Source organism: Onychomys torridus, chromosome 16, assembly GCF_903995425.1.
Source record: "Onychomys torridus chromosome 16, mOncTor1.1, whole genome shotgun sequence".
NCBI lineage: Eukaryota > Metazoa > Chordata > Mammalia > Rodentia > Cricetidae > Onychomys > Onychomys torridus.
In genome coordinates this window covers 20,983,103-21,003,679 of record NC_050458.1, presented here as the reverse complement: position 1 = coordinate 21,003,679, position 20,577 = coordinate 20,983,103, and the positions used below count along the sequence as shown (strand labels likewise).

Genomic DNA, 20,577 nt, shown 5'->3' with positions numbered 1-20,577 from the left:
CTTTATTAGGTTCCTTGGTATAGACAGAACAGCTAATAGCTGACATTTGTTTGTTTTTCTATTCTCTTTAAATACTGACTAGACAGGTAGCCCATCACCAGTAGTAAGTACTTCATTTAGCTCTTCATTTTCTCGTTTTTAGTTTTCCTTTCTGTGACTGTGTCTTAAGATTGCACTTGGTCTCAAGATTAATTCTTTTTCAGTCAGGGTACTGAAGACAATGGCACATGTCCTGTTTTCCTTGCTGCTTACACACTTGCTGTTCTTGATCAAGTTATTGCAATTCTCTGCCCTGTATTTGAGACACTAATGGTTAGGAACCAAAGGATCGTGTCTTTTTGTTTGTTTTTCGAGACTGCGTTTCTCTGTGTGTAGCCTTGGCTGTCATGGATCTCGCTCTACAGATCAGGCTGACCTCGAACTCACAGAGGTCCACCTGCCTCTGCTTCCCAAGTGTTGGGATTAAAGGCATGTGTCACCACTACCTGACTGATCATACCTTTTTTTCTTTTTTCAATCTATGAGGTTATTTCCAGACACATGGAGAGCTTTAGAGACCACCTTGCCCAACTCCTTATTTATAAGATTACAACATTAAAATTTAGAATTGTTAAATGCCGTGTTCAAGGACACAATAAGGATGGGCACAGACCTCCAGAGTCTTCATTGTAGCACACACAACACGGTGGGTGGGGGCGGCTTTTACTCAAGAAATGATACAAAAATCCTCTGCTTTCCCATCCCAAGTAGAGGAGGACGACTTTTCTACTATAGTCATTTTGGTGGGAGAATTTTGCATCTTTGTGTTTATATACAGGTCTTAATCACAATGTACCTTTAATATTTCTTTCATGAATGAATGTATCCCCTCTATAGACCTCAAAATCCAGTACATGATTATATAAACTAGAATTTTTCTTTTTTAATATAATGTTTTCTTAACTCTTGGATAATTTCTTATATTTTGATGCTATTAATTCCCTACCCTCTCCCCAACTTCTCCTAGGTCCACCTCTTCTCCCACACCTGCCCAACTTCATGACTTTTTATTTTTTGGTTGTGAGCCTAGCCTTTAATGGCTGAGCCATCTCTCCAGCCCTGACTTTTTATTTTGTAACCTACCTACCAAATACACTTGACCCTCTTGATGCTGCCCATGTACTAATGGGTGTGGGACCATGCAGGATGGTTGACTGACCAGACCACACAGCCTCAAAGACAACTGACTCTCTCCCTTAGAAGCCATCAGTTGTCAGTAGCTCCTAAGTTAGGAGTGGAGGCTGGCTAGCGCCACCCCCTGCCCATGCTAGACTACTGATTGGCTTGATCTTGTAAAACTAGCATTTTCCTAAACGCTTTCTACGAGGCAGAAACTGTTTTAAAGCACTTTCCAAATATTACCTCTTTGAAACCTTTCAATAACATTATGAATAGATACTGCTAGCAGCGTTTTGCAGAGGCATCGAAAGATAGGTACCTTGCAAAATCTCATTGCCAATGCTTATAGGAATTAGGATTCAAACCCAGGCATTTTGCCCTCCAGGCTGGTGTCTTTGATTCTCTAGAGTTGTACAAGTACCCTGTGATGATAAGTGTTCCCCAAAATATTGTGCACCCTAATAAATTTATCTGGGGTCAGAGAACAGAACAGTCACTAGATATAGAGGCCAGAAAATGGTGGCACACATGCCTTTAATCCTAACATTTCAGAGGCAGAGATCTGCCTGTATCTCTGTGAGTTCAAGGTCACACTGGAAACAGCCAGGCGAGGTAACAAGAGCCTTTAATCCCAGGAAGTGATGGCAGGAGCAGAAAGGTATATAAGGCGTGAGGACCAGGAACTAAAGCTGGTTAAGCTTTTAGGCTTTTGAGCAACAGTTCAGCTGAGATTCATTTTGGATGAAGACTCAGAGAGTTCCAGTCTGAGGAAACAGGATCAGCTGAGGAATTGGCAAGGTGAGGAAGCTGTGGCTTGTTCTGCTTCTCTGATCTTCCAGCATTCACCCCAATAAATGGCTCCAGGTTTGTTCTTATTAGTAAGACCATTTAAGATTCATGCTACAGTACCCCATGCAGCAAGGGGGCTAAAGGGTGAGCATTCTTAGCTTGACATGTGTTCTGTTACCTTGTATTTCTTCACTGACGTCAGGAGTGGGTTTGTCAGAGTCCAAATTTGTGGGGTGATACCACACATACAAAATAAAACAGCTTTCAGGTAGGTGAGGAATAAGGTAACAAGAATGGGTTGAGGCATTGGCTTTTTTTAAATATATAAGTTAGGAAAGAATTCAAAACATGCAGTTAACATTATTTTGTTCAGATACAATGGATTCTAAGGCTAAAGGATTAAATTCCTTAAGTGATTAACCTGGCTCTGCTTGGTCTGTTTCTATTTCATTTATAGGATATAATAAGCAGGGCCACATTTATTCAATGCCATTGGAATATGTTTACAGCAGGACTTATTTTTACACTAATCATGGTTTTCTAGTCTCAGAGGACATCTCTAGACAGAGAGGTTTCTAGAGTGGTGTCAAATCCTGAGAAGACAGCCCAGTTGAGTTAGTGGGATGGGTGACGACGGCAGACACAAAATCATTGATCCTGTTTCTGAGGATTTATCTTTCTCCCAGCCCTCTTGCTGATGTTCTCCCGAAGAGTAAAGGTTTAAATGGCCCACCCAATAATTTTCCTTACCACGATCAAACTAGTGTTACTTTCATGAATTTGCCTCTCTGGCCTGATCTTAGAGCAGAAGAACATTTTGTGTTCCTTGTTGGGACAAAATAAGTGATTCTTTCTCAAGTCAAAATATTGCTTAGCTTGCAAGCATCCTAACAGCACTCAGGCCAGGATGCCTTCCTGTGTTAGCCAAGAGCTTCTAATGCTACTGCCAGGCCTAGGGTAATTATGTTCAACAGAGGAATGGGAACTTAAACACAAAAGCCTTTGTAGATGAAGATTATAACCCTTTTGTTAGTCTCATAATTATATGTGCCTGCTCTTGACAGATTTTTATAAAGCTAGAAGAAAATGTCAAGAGTACCTTCACTAACCCATTATTTTATAGAGAAGGAACTTGAAGTTTGAGGTTAAACAATGTTTTCAAAGTCATAGCTATTTTGAGCAGATGGTTATCTAACTGGGATCATTGATAAAATATGACTTATTTTTAGTTTTGAAAATAATTTTTTTTAACACTTGCTATATGTTAGGCACACTGTGTGGGCCCTTTCCTTACTTTATTTCACTTCACCCTGCAACTTGGTGTGCGACGTTCTTTGTTGTTATCATTATCATTCTGTTGGACAAACAGAGGCTCAGAGAGGTTTGGAGGTGTTGAGGTCATCAGAAGTCACATTGCCAGCCAGAGATGGATGCTGGAAGCCATCTGCCACAGCAAAGGGCTTGACCCATTAAACAACACTGGTTTTAAAGCCAAGATCCTTTCCGCCTGTAGCACAGTTTCTGATCAGCAAGATAGGTTCTTCACTCTGGTCATGAATCAGAGTTTCCAGTCCAGTCATTCATAGAAGGGGTTGAGCAATAAAATAGGTTGGGGGTGGAAATGAAAGTTTAAACACTAATCCCAAAGAGGGCCCTTCATTGCAATGAAGTGGAAACAGATGGTGGGTACGAGAGAGAGCATTGTCGTGGCTGTTAAGAGCTTGGGTTTGTGAAAATGCAACCTAAGGATTTGCTTTGTTTTTACAACCTTACAGGACCATCCCTCATGAGCGGAGAATCCTAACCATCCTACAGTGGCTTTCACTACCAGACAATGAGAGGTATCTGTTCCCATCTGTCCTTTTCTTTCTTCAGGACATTTTCATTCTGGGCAAGTGCTGGACAAAATATTAGATGGACTGCGCCATAGAAGCCCAGCCAAGGATTGATGTTATGGATTACTCCAGCTGTTAATCTTGGTGACTTCAGTAGACCTGAATCGAGTTTTTGGCTTTCATAACAGAATTGATCAGCAGTAACTCAAGGATTGGAAGGCATTAAGGCTGAGTGTTCCCCTGAATGTAGTCAGTTTTTTCAGTCCCAAAGATTACATGACCTGTGGCTATGATTACTGGATTCTGCAACTGAAGGATCAGAATCTCCAATGATGTTCAGTTTTTTTTTTCATTGTGGCTTTTAGTCTTTTGAAGTGGTACTTGCAGTTACCACACTGGGGAGTGGTGTAGAGGTGTAGAGTGACGGGTCAAGAATGCATGGAAAGTAAAAGTTTCCATGGTAACACTAATAGTAGGTGGGAGACTAACTAAGCTAGAAGGATTTCGTTTGTAAATTAATTTTTTTAGGTTAACATTCAAAGCGATGGGTCTCATTATGGCTTTTGCATATATATATATGTGTGTGTGTGTGTGTGTGTGTGTGTGTGTGTGTGTGTGTATGTGTGTGTGTATGTGTGTGTGTCTGTGTGTGTGTGTGTGTCTGTGTGTGTATGTGTGTGTGTGTCTGTGTGTGTGTGTGTCTGTGTGTGTGTGTGTGTGTGTGTGTGTGTGTGTGTCTGTGTATGTGTGTGTGTCTGTGTGTGTATGTGTGTGTGTGTCTGTGTATGTGTGTGTGTCTGTGTGTGTGTGTGTGTGTGTGTGTGTGTGTGTGTGTGTCTGTGTGTGTATGTGTGTGTCTGTGTATGTGTGTGTGTCTGTGTGTGTGTGTCTGTGTGTGTGTGTGTGTGTGTGTGTGTGTGTGTGTGTGTGTGTGTGTGTGTGTGTGTGTGTGTGTGTGTGTGTGTGTGTGTGTGTGTGTGTGTGTGTGTGTGTGTGTGTCTGTGTGTGTGTGTGTGTGTGTGTCTGTGTGTGTGTGTGTGTGTGTGTGTGTGTGTGTGTGTGTGTGTGTGTGTGTGTGTGTGTGTGTGTGTGTCTGTGTGTGTGTGTGTGTGTGTGTGTGTGTGTGTCTGTGTGTGTGTGTGTCTGTGTGTGTGTGTGTGTGTGTGTGTGTCTGTGTGTGTGTGTGTCTGTGTGTGTGTATGTGTGTGTGTCTGTGTGTGTATGTGTGTGTCTGTGTGTGTGTGTGTCTGTGTGTGTGTGTGTGTGTGTGTGTGTGTGTGTGTGTGTGTGTGTGTGTGTGTTACAATGTTTTGCTTCCTCTTATTTCCTTCCTACTGCCTTCCTGTGTACCCCTGACCCCCTTGGAGGTTTTTTGAGCATGTGATATGGGGTTCTCTGTGTAGCCTGGGGTTGACTCTGGGTCTAATTTTCCTACAGGCCTTCAGTTTATGCTTTCTATTCTGAGCAGCCCGATTTCTCTGGACACAAATATGGCCCTTTTGGCCCTGAGGTTAGTAATTTATCATCTGCCTGAGGAGAACCCATGTTGTTGGGCCACCTAATGTCCAAAACTTTATTTCCCGATTTGTGGAAAGTCTGGGAGTTTTCAAATCTACAAGATGTATACAATGTCAAATAATTTCAAGACTGAAAACTTAAAAAAACCTTAAATGTACTTGTTTCTCTTACAGGAACTTCATTTCAGATTGCTTTGGTATAAAAATATATCCTAAACACGATGTTGTGGGAAATGGGGGGATTTCTAGCCTTGGAGGTATTAGTGGAACAAGGTGAAAGTTTGGCCAGCAGTGAGATAGGACAGAAGGAATCTATGAAACCTCTGGTATACAAGACATCACAACTGAATTTTAACGCCTTTAAAACGATTACACAGTTCACAGAGTTCTTTTGCTAGCTCCAGTAGCCTTAGCATGGGTGATTAACCGGACATGTAGCCTAGTAGAGATACATTTAATGGGTTATTTGGACATAGATGTTCATACTGTGAAACCATGAGTACCTCCAAAGTTAAAATGAGTTCTTAAATGAGAGAGATTCTCCATTTGAGGCATGTGGCTAATGGAGCTGGCAACACCCTGATCACACTTAGCCATCCCACTAGGAGACAATCTGTTTGTAAAGCATAGTTCACATTCAGGAAATGGTTTACTATTATTGTGTTTTATTCATTGAAGATGAAATTCTTCCTAACATTTTAGTATAGATCACTTGAAATATGATAAAGTCTACAAGTCAAAATTTTAATACATTTAAAATATTTTCCATTTTCCCCCCCATGGGGCACAGAGGTTACTACAACCATGTAAAACTTGATTTGAGCTGAGAAAATTATTTTAAAAAGTGTTTGTTGATGGGTACTGTCTCCAATTCTCTGGAAGCCTGTGATGGCACAATTGCTCTAACTAAATTCACTGTGTTCAGCATACAGATATGTTAGAGATGCAGATAAACGTATCTTGATTTAAGCAGTTTTGAACAAATTTCTCTATGTCTAAATAAAGGCAGTGAATACCAAGAAGCCATGAGGATTTCTGAATACTTTAGCATCAATTCAGTGTTTGATGAATTTTTTTAAGCACTAGAAACTAATAGCTGTCTGAAACCATTCATAGTTGGTCTTGAATCACGGAAGTCATATAAATCTGAGGCTTTTTGATTCTTTTGATGTTTAAGCGTTCTTGCAGGATCATGAAACACAAATGATAAAGCAAGATAAACATCTGCATACATGAAACACAAAAAAACAAGGATGGCTGTTTTATCTTTGGGAAGACTTTCCTTGATATTAATCTAAAATGAACTAGAGGGACTAGATTTTATTAAAATGTAAAAAAAAAAAAAAAAAAAATCCATCCCATTAAACACCTAACTAGTTCCATGTGCTCTATTAAAAAATCCAACGTTGTCTGAGTAATATCCTTTAAAAGAAGAAAACAGGAGTTGATATTGATATGGCCATTCTTTTGAAAGTTGAGTCTGGTTCTTAAAGAGGTTTATGGCTTATTTAAGTTCCTTGGTAAGTAGAGGATTTGTATTAGACTCACAGACCACGAGACTTCTTCCCACAGAACCACCCAACCTTCCTTGGGATGAGCAAAGCCACCTATTAATAACTGTGTTCAAATTATAGGAAACACCATCTGTGTAGAATGAGCTGGCTCTTAACAATACAGATAGATTATAACATGTTTGCTACCTTAAATCACATGGCTTAGCAGTCAGTGTTCTTTTCTAGGGATGTCTCTGAGTTTGGGATATGTGTGGTTTCATTATAGCTACCTTGTGAAAGTAGATGTATTTTGAGTAAGAAACAACCTGGTTGTTTTGAAGTGCTGAGCAATGACTAAATGAAGCACATGTCGAATACTTTAACTTGGTATAATGATGGTTTTTATGTCCATAATTGCTTATAAATATATAAGCCTTTCCTCCGCATAGTATTTTTGAATTAAGAGTTGTAAGTATTTTTATTATGTTCTTTTCAGTATTAACATTGCTTGTAGCTGGAGTTTTCTTCCCTATCTGCTGGATAAACATTATTAATTGTATGTCTTAGAGTATATGATAGCCTGACCACATTCTTCTCATAAAGAAACAGACATTTTCAGATTTTGACTATTTTCCATATGGTTCTAAGTAACTTCTACTGAAATCAAGACAAAATGGTTTTGTGCATTTAAAATAGAACCAAAGCAAGCCAGCAAAACCTTTCTTGTGTCATAAACTTGATTGGTTTATATACCTGTTTATCATAAGCATATATTTATATACACCCATGTATCCTCATAGATCTTAAGTATGCATGAGAGCACACTAGGTGAAAGGTTGTTTTAAAATGCATACCATTTTACAAATAATAAGAAAAAAATTGCATTTGAAATGAATCTAAACAGCAAAAGAGTTATATGGCACAGTAAAATGAATTCAATTGAAGCTTGTGGTTTATTTGCTTAATATTTGAGTACACTTGTTTTTCAGGGTGAGTCTCAAAAGCTATTAACTGAGATGGCCAAACACGGGGCTAACAGTTTCAAGAAATGGTGTACTGCTCCTGGTTTCATAGTGTAATGGTGAATGTTCAAAATATGCTTGCTTTTGATTATTGGCACAATCTTTTTTCTCTTTGACCTCTGCTTTCTCTGTGACCTCTTGTTCGGCTGCTCTTCTGGGCCTAGAGGCAGAGCTTTGGCTGGCTGGTCCCTACCTTCAGATGGTAAAGAATCCTTCTGAAAAACAGGGAAGATTGCGCCCCCCCCCTCCCCCCATTCTCTGAATAACCTCAGGCTAAAACTTCTAAATTCAGGCTGAAGTATGGCTGGTCAGTGAAAACTTAGCTTTCATCTACCTCTAACATGTGAAGAAAGAGAAACATGCCTTTGTAATCCCTGGATGAAAACTCAGTTTGCTTAAACTCCATTTCTTCCGCTCTTCTAACCTGCTGCAATTGGAAGGGTTCTCTTTGGGCGTCTTTGGAATGTTGGAGTCCTTTGCAAATGGCCTAGAGTTGGATGGGCAGATTTGAGCACTCGCGGAATGTACTTGGTGACTATGACATGGAAAAACCCTCTTCCTTTTCTCTGCTCTTCTCATGGAGATTTGCCTAAACTAGAAGCATTAAAACCAAAGCAAACTGAACCAAAGTCTACGGGGCTGTGACTTTTGATTGCTCTGCCGGAGAGAGAGGATGAGACAGAAAGAGAAGTGCTCTTGCAGCCGCTTGCCCTGGGAACAGAGCAACCGCATGGCAGATGTTCTCCTTGGTGGCACTAACCCTGTTCCTCTTCCCGCCCCTGCCTGCATCCCAATGGCTCTTGGAACAGTCCTGCCAAGAGATAAGGTAGCTAGGTAGACAGCAGGACCTGCTGCTTTAATTCACCTTTGCACCATCAGCAAATCAGGGGCTGGTTTTCTCCAGCATTGGGGGCTCTTCCTTAGATGTTACTGCTCTCTGGAATTCTAAATAATGCTTAGAGAATCACTGTTGCATCAGACAGGGAGCTGGCTTCCCATAGCAAGAGTCTGAGTAGAGGCTTTCTTCATCTCTCTACCTTGGTGAAGAAATCTCAGGGACTTTTGATAGCTCTCATTTTCAAAGAGGATTTCTAGGCACACAGTCCTGTGTTCCTCTTTGTGGCTGAGGACCATTCATTCAGGACCAACAGGGACTATTTATTATTTCTGTTTTATTTTGTCCTTTGTTGTGCAAGCTGAGAGCCCTCTAATGTATTTGGTGGTGTGATCAGATAGATGTCCCTCAGTTGCTGAATCGGAACCACCTACATGGACCTCATGCTCATCTTGAAGTGACCAAGTGACTTTGACTCTGCTTGGTTATACACTAGTAGTACATCATGCACAGAGAGCTTTCTGTAACTAAGGGATAGTCTATCCCCAGCTCAGGAATCATGGCACTTAACTAATATCACTTTCAGATGTATCCATACATGGGCTTCTTAGCCAAAAGCACCCACATGACTAGATCCTCTGAAATTATATCCTGCTATCAACAATGAAGTTGTGACCATATTGAGACCCACATCAGTGGTTTCTCTCTATAGAGGGCCCTGAATCACCTTTCATTCCAATGTGTTCTCCCTTAAGGAGAACTTAGTTTTTCGAACTCAGACTCTGCTGACCCCAGATTGGGAGAGTATGAGCTTTTACTATCTGGCCCAGAGGGACATACGACTTCTGAGTGCAGACATCTCTATCCGCCAGCACAGGAGAGTAGTTATGGCTCACCTCTTTCTCCGGCTAAAAGACCTAAGAGGAAAGTTGCCCCTAAGAGGAGACAGGAAAGACCAATTGCTCCTCCAAAGAAAAGAAGAAGAAAATTACATAGGATGGATCATTATGCAGCGGAAACTCGTCAGGACAAAGTAAGTTTATCCACTGTTCCAAACCTCTGTGGCGGGCAGTTCTGGCTCGAAGGCTGCCTTTGGTGACTTGGTTTGAAAATAGTCTGGGTAAGGTTTAGGAAAACTGGTGCGTTGTCTTTGGCTTTGAGTCTAGGACCATCTGGTCCTTTAGGGGTTAACAGTGATGTGAAAACATCTTCAACTCTCCTTACAACAGGAAAAAGAAGGAGTCTTTTATCTTCTTTCAAGTTAGCTGACTCCACACGGATGTTGCCATTTAAGCTTGTAGGGCTGCTGTTTCTGTTTGGAAAAAAAGTCACCATGGTTTGTGGTGCTGCCTCTTGAGAAGACCTTTCAGAAGGTAGTAGGGTGTGTCTTTTAAAACAGCGTAGACTAGAACTCAATGAAATGCTAACTTACGTGAGTGCTGTGTCCTCTCTGAGACCAGCAGAGGCCTTTGTGGATGAAGGAATAGTTGAAATAGCAGGAAAGAGAAAATGATGGGCAGATAGAGCTGCATGTTTTTCTCAGAATCATAGTAACAGGATTTACTTTCAGCATTTACATTCAAAAGAACTTTTGCTTACTCACTTCCTTAAAACTTTCAAATTCCTTTGAGGCATATTCTTCTTTATGAACCCAATTGCTAAGAAGTAGGTTCTGGATTCTACCTGAATTGTCCCATTGAATAAAGGAAAATAACTCAGTGCCAAGGATAGACATGTGTTATGCATTTCGTGTTTTTATGTCTAGACATGGATCTTGGAGGACAGTGTGTGTTTCTCAGACAAATACCACTTAGTCTCACATCTGTTAGTCCCTTCAAGTTTTGTGGCACATCTCATTCTGCAAATTTCAGTTGTGATTTGGAATGCTGATGCCTGTCATGAAGAAAAAAGGCCTCCACCTTGTTTCATGAATGAAATGATACAAGGAAAGATCTTGAATCATCCCAGTAGATTCAAATGGCAGATGCTGTAATGTATTTGATTGGAAGTGATGCTCAGGTATCTCATTTGCATCTTGTTTATCTTGAATGTATATGTGTGTTTGTTACCTAAGCTGTGAAATCCATCTAGACTACTGTGAAGTGTCTGATGGGAGGTTTCTTAAAAATCTTTCCATTGCATCGTCAGATGAGTGTAGAGAGGTCATCCTGTGTACGTGTGGGCGCTCAGGACGCCTGTTGAAGCTACAGAGAGAGATGGTGGATTAAGTTTCTTGGGCCTTGGAAATGGTCCTCAGAGCAGAATTAGGAGTTTGTACTTTATCAGTCTAAACAGAACAAATTCTGTGGTTCATTTTTGTTTGTTAGGATTCTTGTCGATTTTTATTCAATCTGTTTGAGAAGAAGGAAGTTGAGATTCAATAGCCTGTCCTTAAGACAGCTTTATTTGCAGGCAATTGGTTGCTCTCTGAGGTTGGCAGTTAGGGTCTTTGGAATAAGCGATGAATCCTATTCTACTAATAATGTCCTAATTCATTTCCCAGGAGGAGGTGATGGTTTTAACCTCTAAATCCAATGCTTTTGATTCCCTCAGCTGCTCTCTCTCTCTCTCTCTCTCTCTCTCTCTCTTTTTGACATGGTTCAAAGTCTGGAGATTTTATATAGAGAACCAGGGTTTTCCACTTTCCGTCTGATTTTCTATTCACTCTCACAACTCTTGGATTTAAAGAATGTGTTTACATTTTAGAAAAGCCATTTTGTGCTTCAAAAAGAATTTGCCTCAGCAATTTGTGATATTTCATATCAAAATATTTAAAAATGGATAGAATAAGGATGGCTTTTTATTTATATCCTCAAAAAAAAAAAAAAAAAAAGGAAAATGGTGGGAAAATATTCCCTAGACAAAACTCTGCCTCTGGGCCAGAAGTTTTCTTTCCAGAACATTCTAAGGGTAGAAGACCTATGGAAATCAAAAGGTAAAAATACATAAATAAATATGTGAGGACTAACTTGCTTTTTGCAGATGACAAATCCTCTGAGGGAGATTGACAAAACTGTGGGGCAATTAATGGACGGACTGAAGCAACTCAAGCTGCACCGGTGTGTGAATGTTATCTTTGTTGGAGACCATGGTAAGGCTTCATGTTCTTCTTTGCAGATAGAAGTTTTGCAGAGTGGTGGTGGTGCAGGCCTTTCATCCCAGCACTCAGGAGGGAGGCAGAAGCAGGCGGATCTCTGTGAGTTTGAGTGCACCCTGGTCTACGGAACGAATTCTAGGACAGCCAGGGCTACACAGAGTAACCCTGTCTTAACAAACAAACAAACAAATAAGCGATAGAAGGTTTCTAGGGTGTTGAGAAAAGAAATTGTTGCTCTCAAAATCCAAAGTTCTGTTCTTAATTTCTTTTTCTTTGCTTCAGAATAGGGAAAGGAATTAGGTCATGACGCAAAAGTTGGAGAGATCCAGGGATCTGCATCCTCATGTTCTTTGTAGGAGAGACCTTTCTATAAAACTCTGTCTCCTATTACAGCGTGGCAGACAACTGACACATGATATTAATGACTTCCTCTGTGACTTCCACATAGCATGTGACAGTCTCCTGCCTCTGTGAACATCATCTCCAACAGGAGCCCAGAGAGTCTGTGTGGTTAAAATGGCAATTGTAAATGTTTGAAGGAGTTAGAGATGTAGGCGTCTTGTCAAAGATATGACATTTAAGTCAAAAGGTTTCCTGGAGTTTTCAGAGAAAATTCAAGGCCCAAATCAAGGCCTCAACAGACAAGACCATTAAAAGAGGAAGAAGTAGTGTAGGAAGTGGCCTGCTCTTCCTCTCTTCTTTCTTTACACACACACACACACACACACACACACACACACACACACACACACACACACATTCAGCCCTCCCCTTAACTCCTTCCAACCTCCCCACCTCTTCCCATTCTTATGTCCTCTTTTTTGTTTTGTTTTTACTAAGCCACTAAGTACAATTTGTATTACCCATATATTCATGACTGTGGAGCCATCTGTCAGAACATGGTAGACTTAGCAGGGGACACATCCTTAAGGAAAACTGATTCTCCCTCACCTAGGACTCATCAATTGTCAGTAGCTCTTCAGTTAGAAAGGGGGCTCATGATCCCTTCTCCACTCATCATGGAATTGTTGACCATCTTGATCTTGTCCAAGCAACCACAGGTGCTGAGTTCATGAGGGCAGTGGTCCTGTCATGTCCAGAAGATACTGTTTCTCTCTTGCCCTAGCTCCAAACTCTAGCTCTTGGGCTTTTTTCACCCCGCCTTCTGCAATAGTGTCGGAGGCCCGGGGAAAGGCTTGTGATAACAGATGTTCCATCTATGGCCGAGCACTCCACAGACACTGGCTTTCTGCATCTTTTTTGTTTGTTTGTTTTTCGAATCAGGGTTTCTCTGTGTAGTTTTGGTGCCTGTCCTGGATCTCGCTCGGTAGACCAGGCTGGCCTCAAACTCACAGAGATCTGCCTGGTTCTGCCTCCTAAGTGCTAGGATTAAAGACATGTACAACTACCACCCGGCGACTTTCTGCATTTTGACACATTGTTAGTTTCCTGCATTCACTGTTGCCCCTTGCACAAAGAAAATGCCCTGGTGAGATCTGAAAGCTGTATTAATCTATGGATACAGAAATATAAATTTAGAGGGCAGCTGGGTACTATGTCCTCTTAGATAAGTAATAATAGTAGGTTTACCCCTGTACGTAGGGCTTGTAAGCTCATTGGCTGCATATTCTTGGCCAGGTTTACAGTACCAGTCATGTGCTTCCTCCTGTAGAGTAGACCTGAAATCCAAGCAGAGAGTGATTGATTGTCTTCCTAACATTCATGCCACTATTACATCCCTGAGGCTTCTTGCCACACTGGTCAGTGTAGTTTACAGGGTTCACAGCTGAGTAAGATTGTTGATGAGAATTTAGCCCAGCAGCCTACATAGCACCTTCCAATACTCTGAAATCTAGCTAGCAGAAGGGAGCTTATTTTCAGAGAGCATGTTTATTCATAGACACACAGACTCGGTTCTAGAGAGTGCCACCTATGTTCTGAAACCATCAAACTGTGAACTATAATAATGACCTTGGAATTTGAGGCCATTCTTGTCTAGTAGAGAGTAAAAAAAAAAGCAAAAACCAAAAAACAAACAAAAAACAAAACAAAAATTGATTGACTTCTCGGTGATTTTATAAATAGTAGTTTGTGAATCTCCTTAGTTATATTTTGGCCCCTGAAATTTTATTTCCAGAGCATTCTAGAAGATCTGAGGAACTGGGCAAGGGGTGGAGTTTGTGGACGCTAACTTGCTTCCCTGAGTGGATTAAATGATACCCTCTGCAAGATCATTCTCATCTCGTTTGGCTTAGTGGAAAGCTGAAAGCAGGGTGGAAATTGGAGCATGTGACCCTCTAATTCAATTTAAGTTGCCCAGACGTGTGGAGAGCATTTGCTCACATGTTGGAGGCAGATATCTAAGAAGTGGATGGTTCCAGTGAGTCACATGTTGGAGCACCATAAAGGTCATGGGCAGAGTAAAACCCTTTCTCAATGTGCAGATTACTAAAATGAATGGATCCATTGGTTCCAGAAAGCTAGGGCACCTCTCTTTTGAAAGGTATCTTGCCTACAGTTTCAGGCAGGCCCTGGGTTTTGGCAGAATGAATTTCTATGGCGCTCAGATTACACCATGAATCTTATGCAATCTGTACACCATCTGCCTCTGCAAATCTCAGCTCCCTCATCTGCAGAATGAAAACACGGATTCCACACAGGGGAAATCAGTCTGGAGGGAAGGGGAGGAGATTCTAGAGAAACCCTAGGCACATGCAGCCCAGGGAGATTGCTCAGTTTTGGAACTACAAAAGTGATTGTTGAAATGCAACAAGAGTCTTCCCATCTTCCATTCATCTGTAATTGGAGATTTTCCCCTTTCTGGGGTAACATTTTACTAGAACACATAGCTATTCATTATTTTAACTTTTTCTTCTTGAAAGCTTTAATGTTGAAAGAAAAGACATGCCAGGCGGAGGTGGCACATGTCTTTAATTCCAGCACTCAGAAGGCAGAGGCAGGAGGATCTCTGTGAGTTTGAGGCCAGCCTGGTCTACAGAGCGAGTTCCAGGACAGCCAAGACTATACAGAGAAACCCTGTCTAAGGAAAAAAATGAAAGAAAGGAAAGACTTTTAACAAAACACAATATGACTGTGATCTGTTAAAATACGTTTTATTCCTTCTTCATACTGATTGATATTAAAAACTTAAAAATAGCCAGTGAGATGGTTCAGTGAAGAAAGGTGCTTTCCAGGTGAACCTGGTGACCTGAGTTCATTCCCTGGAATCTCTGGAAAGGTACAGAGAGAACTGACTCCATCAAGTTGTCCTCCGACTTCCACATGTACACTGTAGCACCCCTTGTGATGAACACACACAACAACAATAAAAATAATTTTAGAAAGAAAAGAAGAGATAGATCCAGGATCTCCAAAAGTGATCATTTGAATTGTATCACATCTGGATCATTCTGGATTCCATTTCTTTTGCTCTAAACCCTTAAGACCCTGCCTAGAATCATTTATTTTCCCTCGTGGAGAATATTAGTATACTAGATGGTAGAAGGCAGTTCATTGGCCTCCCTTGATCCAAGGAGAATGTGTTCCATAACTCCTAGTAGACGCTGGTGATTGCAGTTAACACAACCCTGTAAATCTGCCTTCTCTGATACATTTGTAATTATAGGATCTAATTTATAAATTAGACATAGTAAGAAATTAACAACAATCACTAGTGATAAAACACATCGATCAGGAGAGTATGCTGTAAAAAGTTATCTGAATATGATCCCTCTTAAGTCCTGTGTGGGTACATTGGCTAAAAGGATGACTTATGCCTTAAGCAAAATGGAGCAGAATGGGTAGCCATCAATTTCATTATGCTATTTAGAAGAGCAGTTTAAAATTTGTAAGTTATTTGTTTTTGGAATTTTCCATTAATATGTTTTGGATTGTTACTTAACACAGATAACTAGACATTCAGAGAGTCAAACCATAGGTGTGCAGGCTGACACCAGCTGTACTGTAAACTTTCATTGTTCTGGGTCAACTTGTGAATTCTAAAAAATGTTATTAAAGATCTCTATGAGTTTTAGAACTGCAGAGCTGCTAGGGTATAATCTTAATATTTAAATTACTTCTCAAATTATCGAAAATTCCCCTAAAAGGCAGAAAACAAATTTGAAGGTGAGAAGGAATATCGGTTAGTTTAAAAAAAAAAAATCCCTCATTAGATCTTTTCTGTGCAGTAGGTGCTAACTTCCGATTGTAATTATGTTGCTTACCACTTGTTTGTGTACGTTATTTTGTTTGTCAGTCTGGGTGGTAATTTGAACTGACTTTTGTTTTTCTTCCCCTCATTTCTTGTTGCCAGTATTGTTTGTCAGTAAACACCCAAGGCCACCAGTGAAGATAGAGTCAGGAGCTGTGACTATATCCTTAAGATAGGGGATGTACTAGAAGGAAGAAGAACAGGAAATGGCATCATTTAAATATGTGTGTACGTGTGTGTGTGTGTGTGTGTGTGTGTGTGTGTGTGTGTGTGTATGTGTGTGTGTGCACATTCTGCAGAGACCAGAGGTATAGATACCCCTGGGGCTGGAGTTACAGGCAGTTATAATCTGCCTGACATAAGTTCTAAGAATTGATCTCGGATCCCCTTTAAGAACTGTATGTGCTTTAAACCACAGAGCCATCTTTCCAGCTCCTGAAGTGACATTTTGCAAAAGCGAAGTATAAGTGCATATTCCAGTCATTCATGCCACCCTCTCTCTTATTCTGCTGGAAACAGATTGAAGCAGTAGGGTCTACTTTTTTTGTTTGTTTATTTTTTTTTATCATGAGTGATAAACAATTTATTGTGGTATTAATGGGTCCCAACATTTTGATTTCTAGAAATGTTCAATATCTTTCCTGTTTAGTATTGCTTGAAGGTTATAAATATTTTCTGGTATAAAAATTGCTTATTGAGAAGAACAGCTGAAATGTGATTATCAAGAATCTTGTACATGTGAAACTACCCCTTTGACCTACCTATCTGAGAACCACATATTCCTTACTGCCTCCCTTACCTTATTTGTGTCCCCATGTTCATACAGGGACCTCAGATTCACACAGTCAGTTACACCCATCCCTGCCACATGCCATTAGCCTCAATTTTTAGGCAGGAATGTGGACTTTCACTGCTCACTCCACTCATCTTTTTGATCAAAGACCACCCTCCTCAAGATAGAGGCCATAAATATATTCTGGAAACTCCATCAACCCCGTGACCTGCCTGAGGGCTATGTGCCTGCCTTCCATGCCCCCTTCTGCCCCCTCCATTGGGCAGAGGTCCTAGACTTGGGGTTCCTACTCCACAAGCTCAATAGGGTCTATTTTTAATGAATGAATGTTTTTCATAATGACTGTCAATAGCTTTTGTTTTTCAAACACTCTTACATTTATTTGCTTTTTTATTTAGTGTGTGTGTGTGTGTGTGTGTGTGTGTGTGTGTGTGTGTGTGTGTGAGAGAGAGAGAGAGAGAGAGAGAGAGAGAGAGAGAGAGAGAGAGAGAGAGAGGTGTAGCACTCATGTAGAAGTCAGAATGTAATTTGTGGGAATCTGTTTTTTCCTTGTACCATAATGGGCTTCAAGCATCACGCTCAGGTAGTCAGGCTTGGGGACAAGCACCTTTACCCACTGAGTTATCTCCCTGGCCCCAAAACATGGCTTTTTGCCTTGCTGTTCTTGCTCAATAACTTAAAATAATAATTGAGGTGAGACATTTTCATCCTCCTGCATATGAGATGGTATGGTTAAATGAACATTTGGAGAAAGATGTCACATCAAACAACCTCAAAGGTGAAGTTTCCTCTTATTAGGTTGCTATAATCTAACCAAAGACATACTAGAATGCCATCTTCAGTGTCTGTGTGAATGTTTTAGGATTTCGACCTTAATACTGTCTAACAGTACTTGGTGTATGTGTGCTTTTCTATCCCCACAGGAATGGAAGACGTAACATGTGACAGAACTGAGTTCTTGAGCAACTATCTGACTAATGTGGATGATATTACTTTAGTGCCTGGCACTCTAGGAAGAATCCGATCCAAATTTAGCAATAATCCTAAATGTAAGTTGGTTCTTCAGATATTAAGTAGTTCAACTAATAATCAATGGGAAAGGTAAGACTTGTTCTCTGAAACTAGAGAAATCCTTCTTGGGCTTCAGTTTTTCTCATCTGATGCTAAAGACTTGTTATCTCTGAGGACTCGTGTGGACATTAACTGATGTGGATTGTTTATAGTGGTTCCTGGCATAAAGTGTCATTGACTGAACATTTGCTCTTGTTTTTATCATCTGGAAATTGCATGCAATTTGAAGCATGTTTATACCATCTATTTATAGAGGAGAATTTTATGGTTTCAAGGGCAGGCTGGTCCCTTTGGTGAAGGTCGAGTCCCAGGGTTGACGGAATTAACAGTGGTACCCTCAAAGTTCCCCAGTACCTCCTGACTCTTTCCTTTTGTCAAAGTGATGTACAGAATTCATGAGAGGAAAAATACTACATTCTTAGAGATTGTGAACTATTCTGAAAAATTAGAAATTAAAAAAAAAACCCTGGAAGAATTATGAGATTTTTAACTTATTTAGCATGCTGAGGGTGTGATATGCCACTAACACAAACTTTTACTTTGTTTTGCTCCTATCTAGATTTTGAAAACCACATGGAACCTCTTTTTAACCCTTAACATTTTTTAATTATATATATTAATTGTATACGGCATTATGTCACATAAGGGCATTTTCCTATGAGCTTATATTGTATATTTCTAAACATATATAGTTTTACTTCAGATATGCTACATTTGAATAGAACCTTCAGAATAATAAACCATTGACATCAAGCTCAAAGCTTTGGAAACTCAAAATTTTCCTAAGTTATGTTCCTAAGTCAACACAAATGGGACGTATTCCAGGGTCAACGTTGTGAAATCAACAAAATATTGGTGTTTCTTACTTTTTTCCATGTCCTTTTCTGTCCTTTGTGGCCTCAGCACCTTTGGTCCCTTGGGCGAGATGCAAGCCTTCCTAAAGGATACCTCTGTATTTTAGCACTTGTGTTTGAAGGTGTATGCAGGAATTTGCTTATTTCTTTATTTCAAAAAGTATTTCTGACATCAGTAAACATAATGGGAAGACTGAGCAGATGAGCAGCTTTGTTGGGGACCTGTGGAATTGTATTTCTACTAATGAAATATTTGTGCTCTCCATTCATTTTGGGAGAGACGTTGAGGGAAGAGCACAGTGGTGGCCTTTTGCTGTTGTTCACTCTGCAGCTCTTCCAGGTTCTCATTGAGACCCTGGACAAGCCTCTTCAACACACCGTGCCTCATCTTCCTCATGTGTAGAATAACGATTGTGGGATGACTGAATGAGACATTGTGTCAATGTAATTACATTGTATTTAATGCATAGTCAAAGCTATATGTTAAGTACAAAGATGAGGTCTTGGCTTTGTTATTGTTTCACATGAATATCAGCACAGTCTTATTAAGTCCCTCCGGTAGCCTTGCATGGTATATATTGCCATTGTATTTATGGACAGTGGAAGTCAAGGGCGGAGAGAGGGTTGAAGGAGCTGTCTCAGAGGATGACAGTAAATGGTAGAGCTAGGATTAGAACCCTGATTTGCTGATTCTTTCAAAATTTGATTACATTTATTTATTGTGTTCATAGATATGCATGCACGCACAGATGTACAACAATGCCATGTGCCGTAGGATATCTGTGGAGGTCAGAGGACAACTTGTGGGAATTAGATCTTCTGTCCAGCATGTTGGCCTTGGGAATAAAACTCAGGTTGTTAGGAATGGTGGCAATTAGTTTCCTGACTGAACCATCTGGCTAGCCCCATTTGCTGATTCTTTATCACCACCCTTTCCTCATTCAAAATGAGCTGGGTAGCATAAGATGATGAGTTTAGACTGAAGGACTGGTGTCTTAAGCAGATGCCTTTGGTTTTACCTAAGAATTCTCTGGGGTGTGTCGAGGATGACATTGCCTCATGTTTTTGCTTTTTCCAAACCAGCAGTTCTCAACCGGTTGGTCAAACCTCTCTCTGCAGAAATATTTACATTACAATTCATAACAGTAGAAAAATTACAGTTATGAAGTAGCAACAAAAATTATTTTATGATTGTAGGCCACCTCAACATGACGAACTATATTAAAGGATTGCAGCATTAGGACGGTTGAGAACCACTGCTCTAACCTATCAAAGGATGTCAATTTCTTCTGTTTAGTCCCCATAAAGACTGATTCACAAGGCCAAAGAGTGCAGAAGCTCAGAGCATGGCTGGCTCAGTGGGGTTGTGTGTTGTGCTCCAGTGTGCAAGCTCCTTCACCTTCCAAAACCACTTGGCTGAGTGAGGGCTCTGATTGTCTCTCTATTCTGGGATCCTTATGAATGGCCAGAGAGAAAGTGCCTCCGGAGCTCATAGAGAGAAATGGGTGCATGGCATGGACTCAGTTATTATTACCTCGATCACTTGCTCACTTTCCATTAAATGCAGCTATTAAAACTTACGCAGAATGAAATAGACATTTTTTATCTTAGGATTTCAGAGCTTTAGGACTAAGTTGCTAAAGATAGTATTTAGTGTGTGCATGTGTATATTTTGAGGGAACCCACATTTTCCACAAATATGAATCCATGTTTTATTGATTATTGAGTGCTCACTAAGCACCACGCCCTGGGGATTACAACAGTGAGTGAGATGCACTAGGCTAGCTCCGCTGATGTTTCTGTCCCTGGGAGGGCTGCACTGGGAAAGCCAGGTCTCTTCTGAGTACTGCTTTTTCTATAATGACACATTGAAGCAAACTTTTTTTTTTTGAAAACAAAACAA

At 40.4% G+C, this 20,577-nt stretch overlaps 1 protein-coding gene across 5 annotated transcripts in view; it reads left to right on the top strand.

Moving 5' to 3' along the window:
• The window catches only part of Enpp2 (ectonucleotide pyrophosphatase/phosphodiesterase 2), a 112,930-nt gene that overhangs the window by 62,852 nt on the left and 29,501 nt on the right, over positions 1-20,577 (top strand). For all 5 annotated transcript variants that reach the window (XM_036207804.1, XM_036207805.1, XM_036207802.1 and 2 more), the window contains exons 10-13: positions 3,723-3,788; positions 5,220-5,292; positions 11,632-11,740; positions 17,673-17,798. In XM_036207804.1, the coding sequence (XP_036063697.1) occupies positions 3,723-3,788; positions 5,220-5,292; positions 11,632-11,740; positions 17,673-17,798 (374 nt within the window). The remainder of the gene's footprint in view (positions 1-3,722; positions 3,789-5,219; positions 5,293-11,631; positions 11,741-17,672; positions 17,799-20,577) is intronic.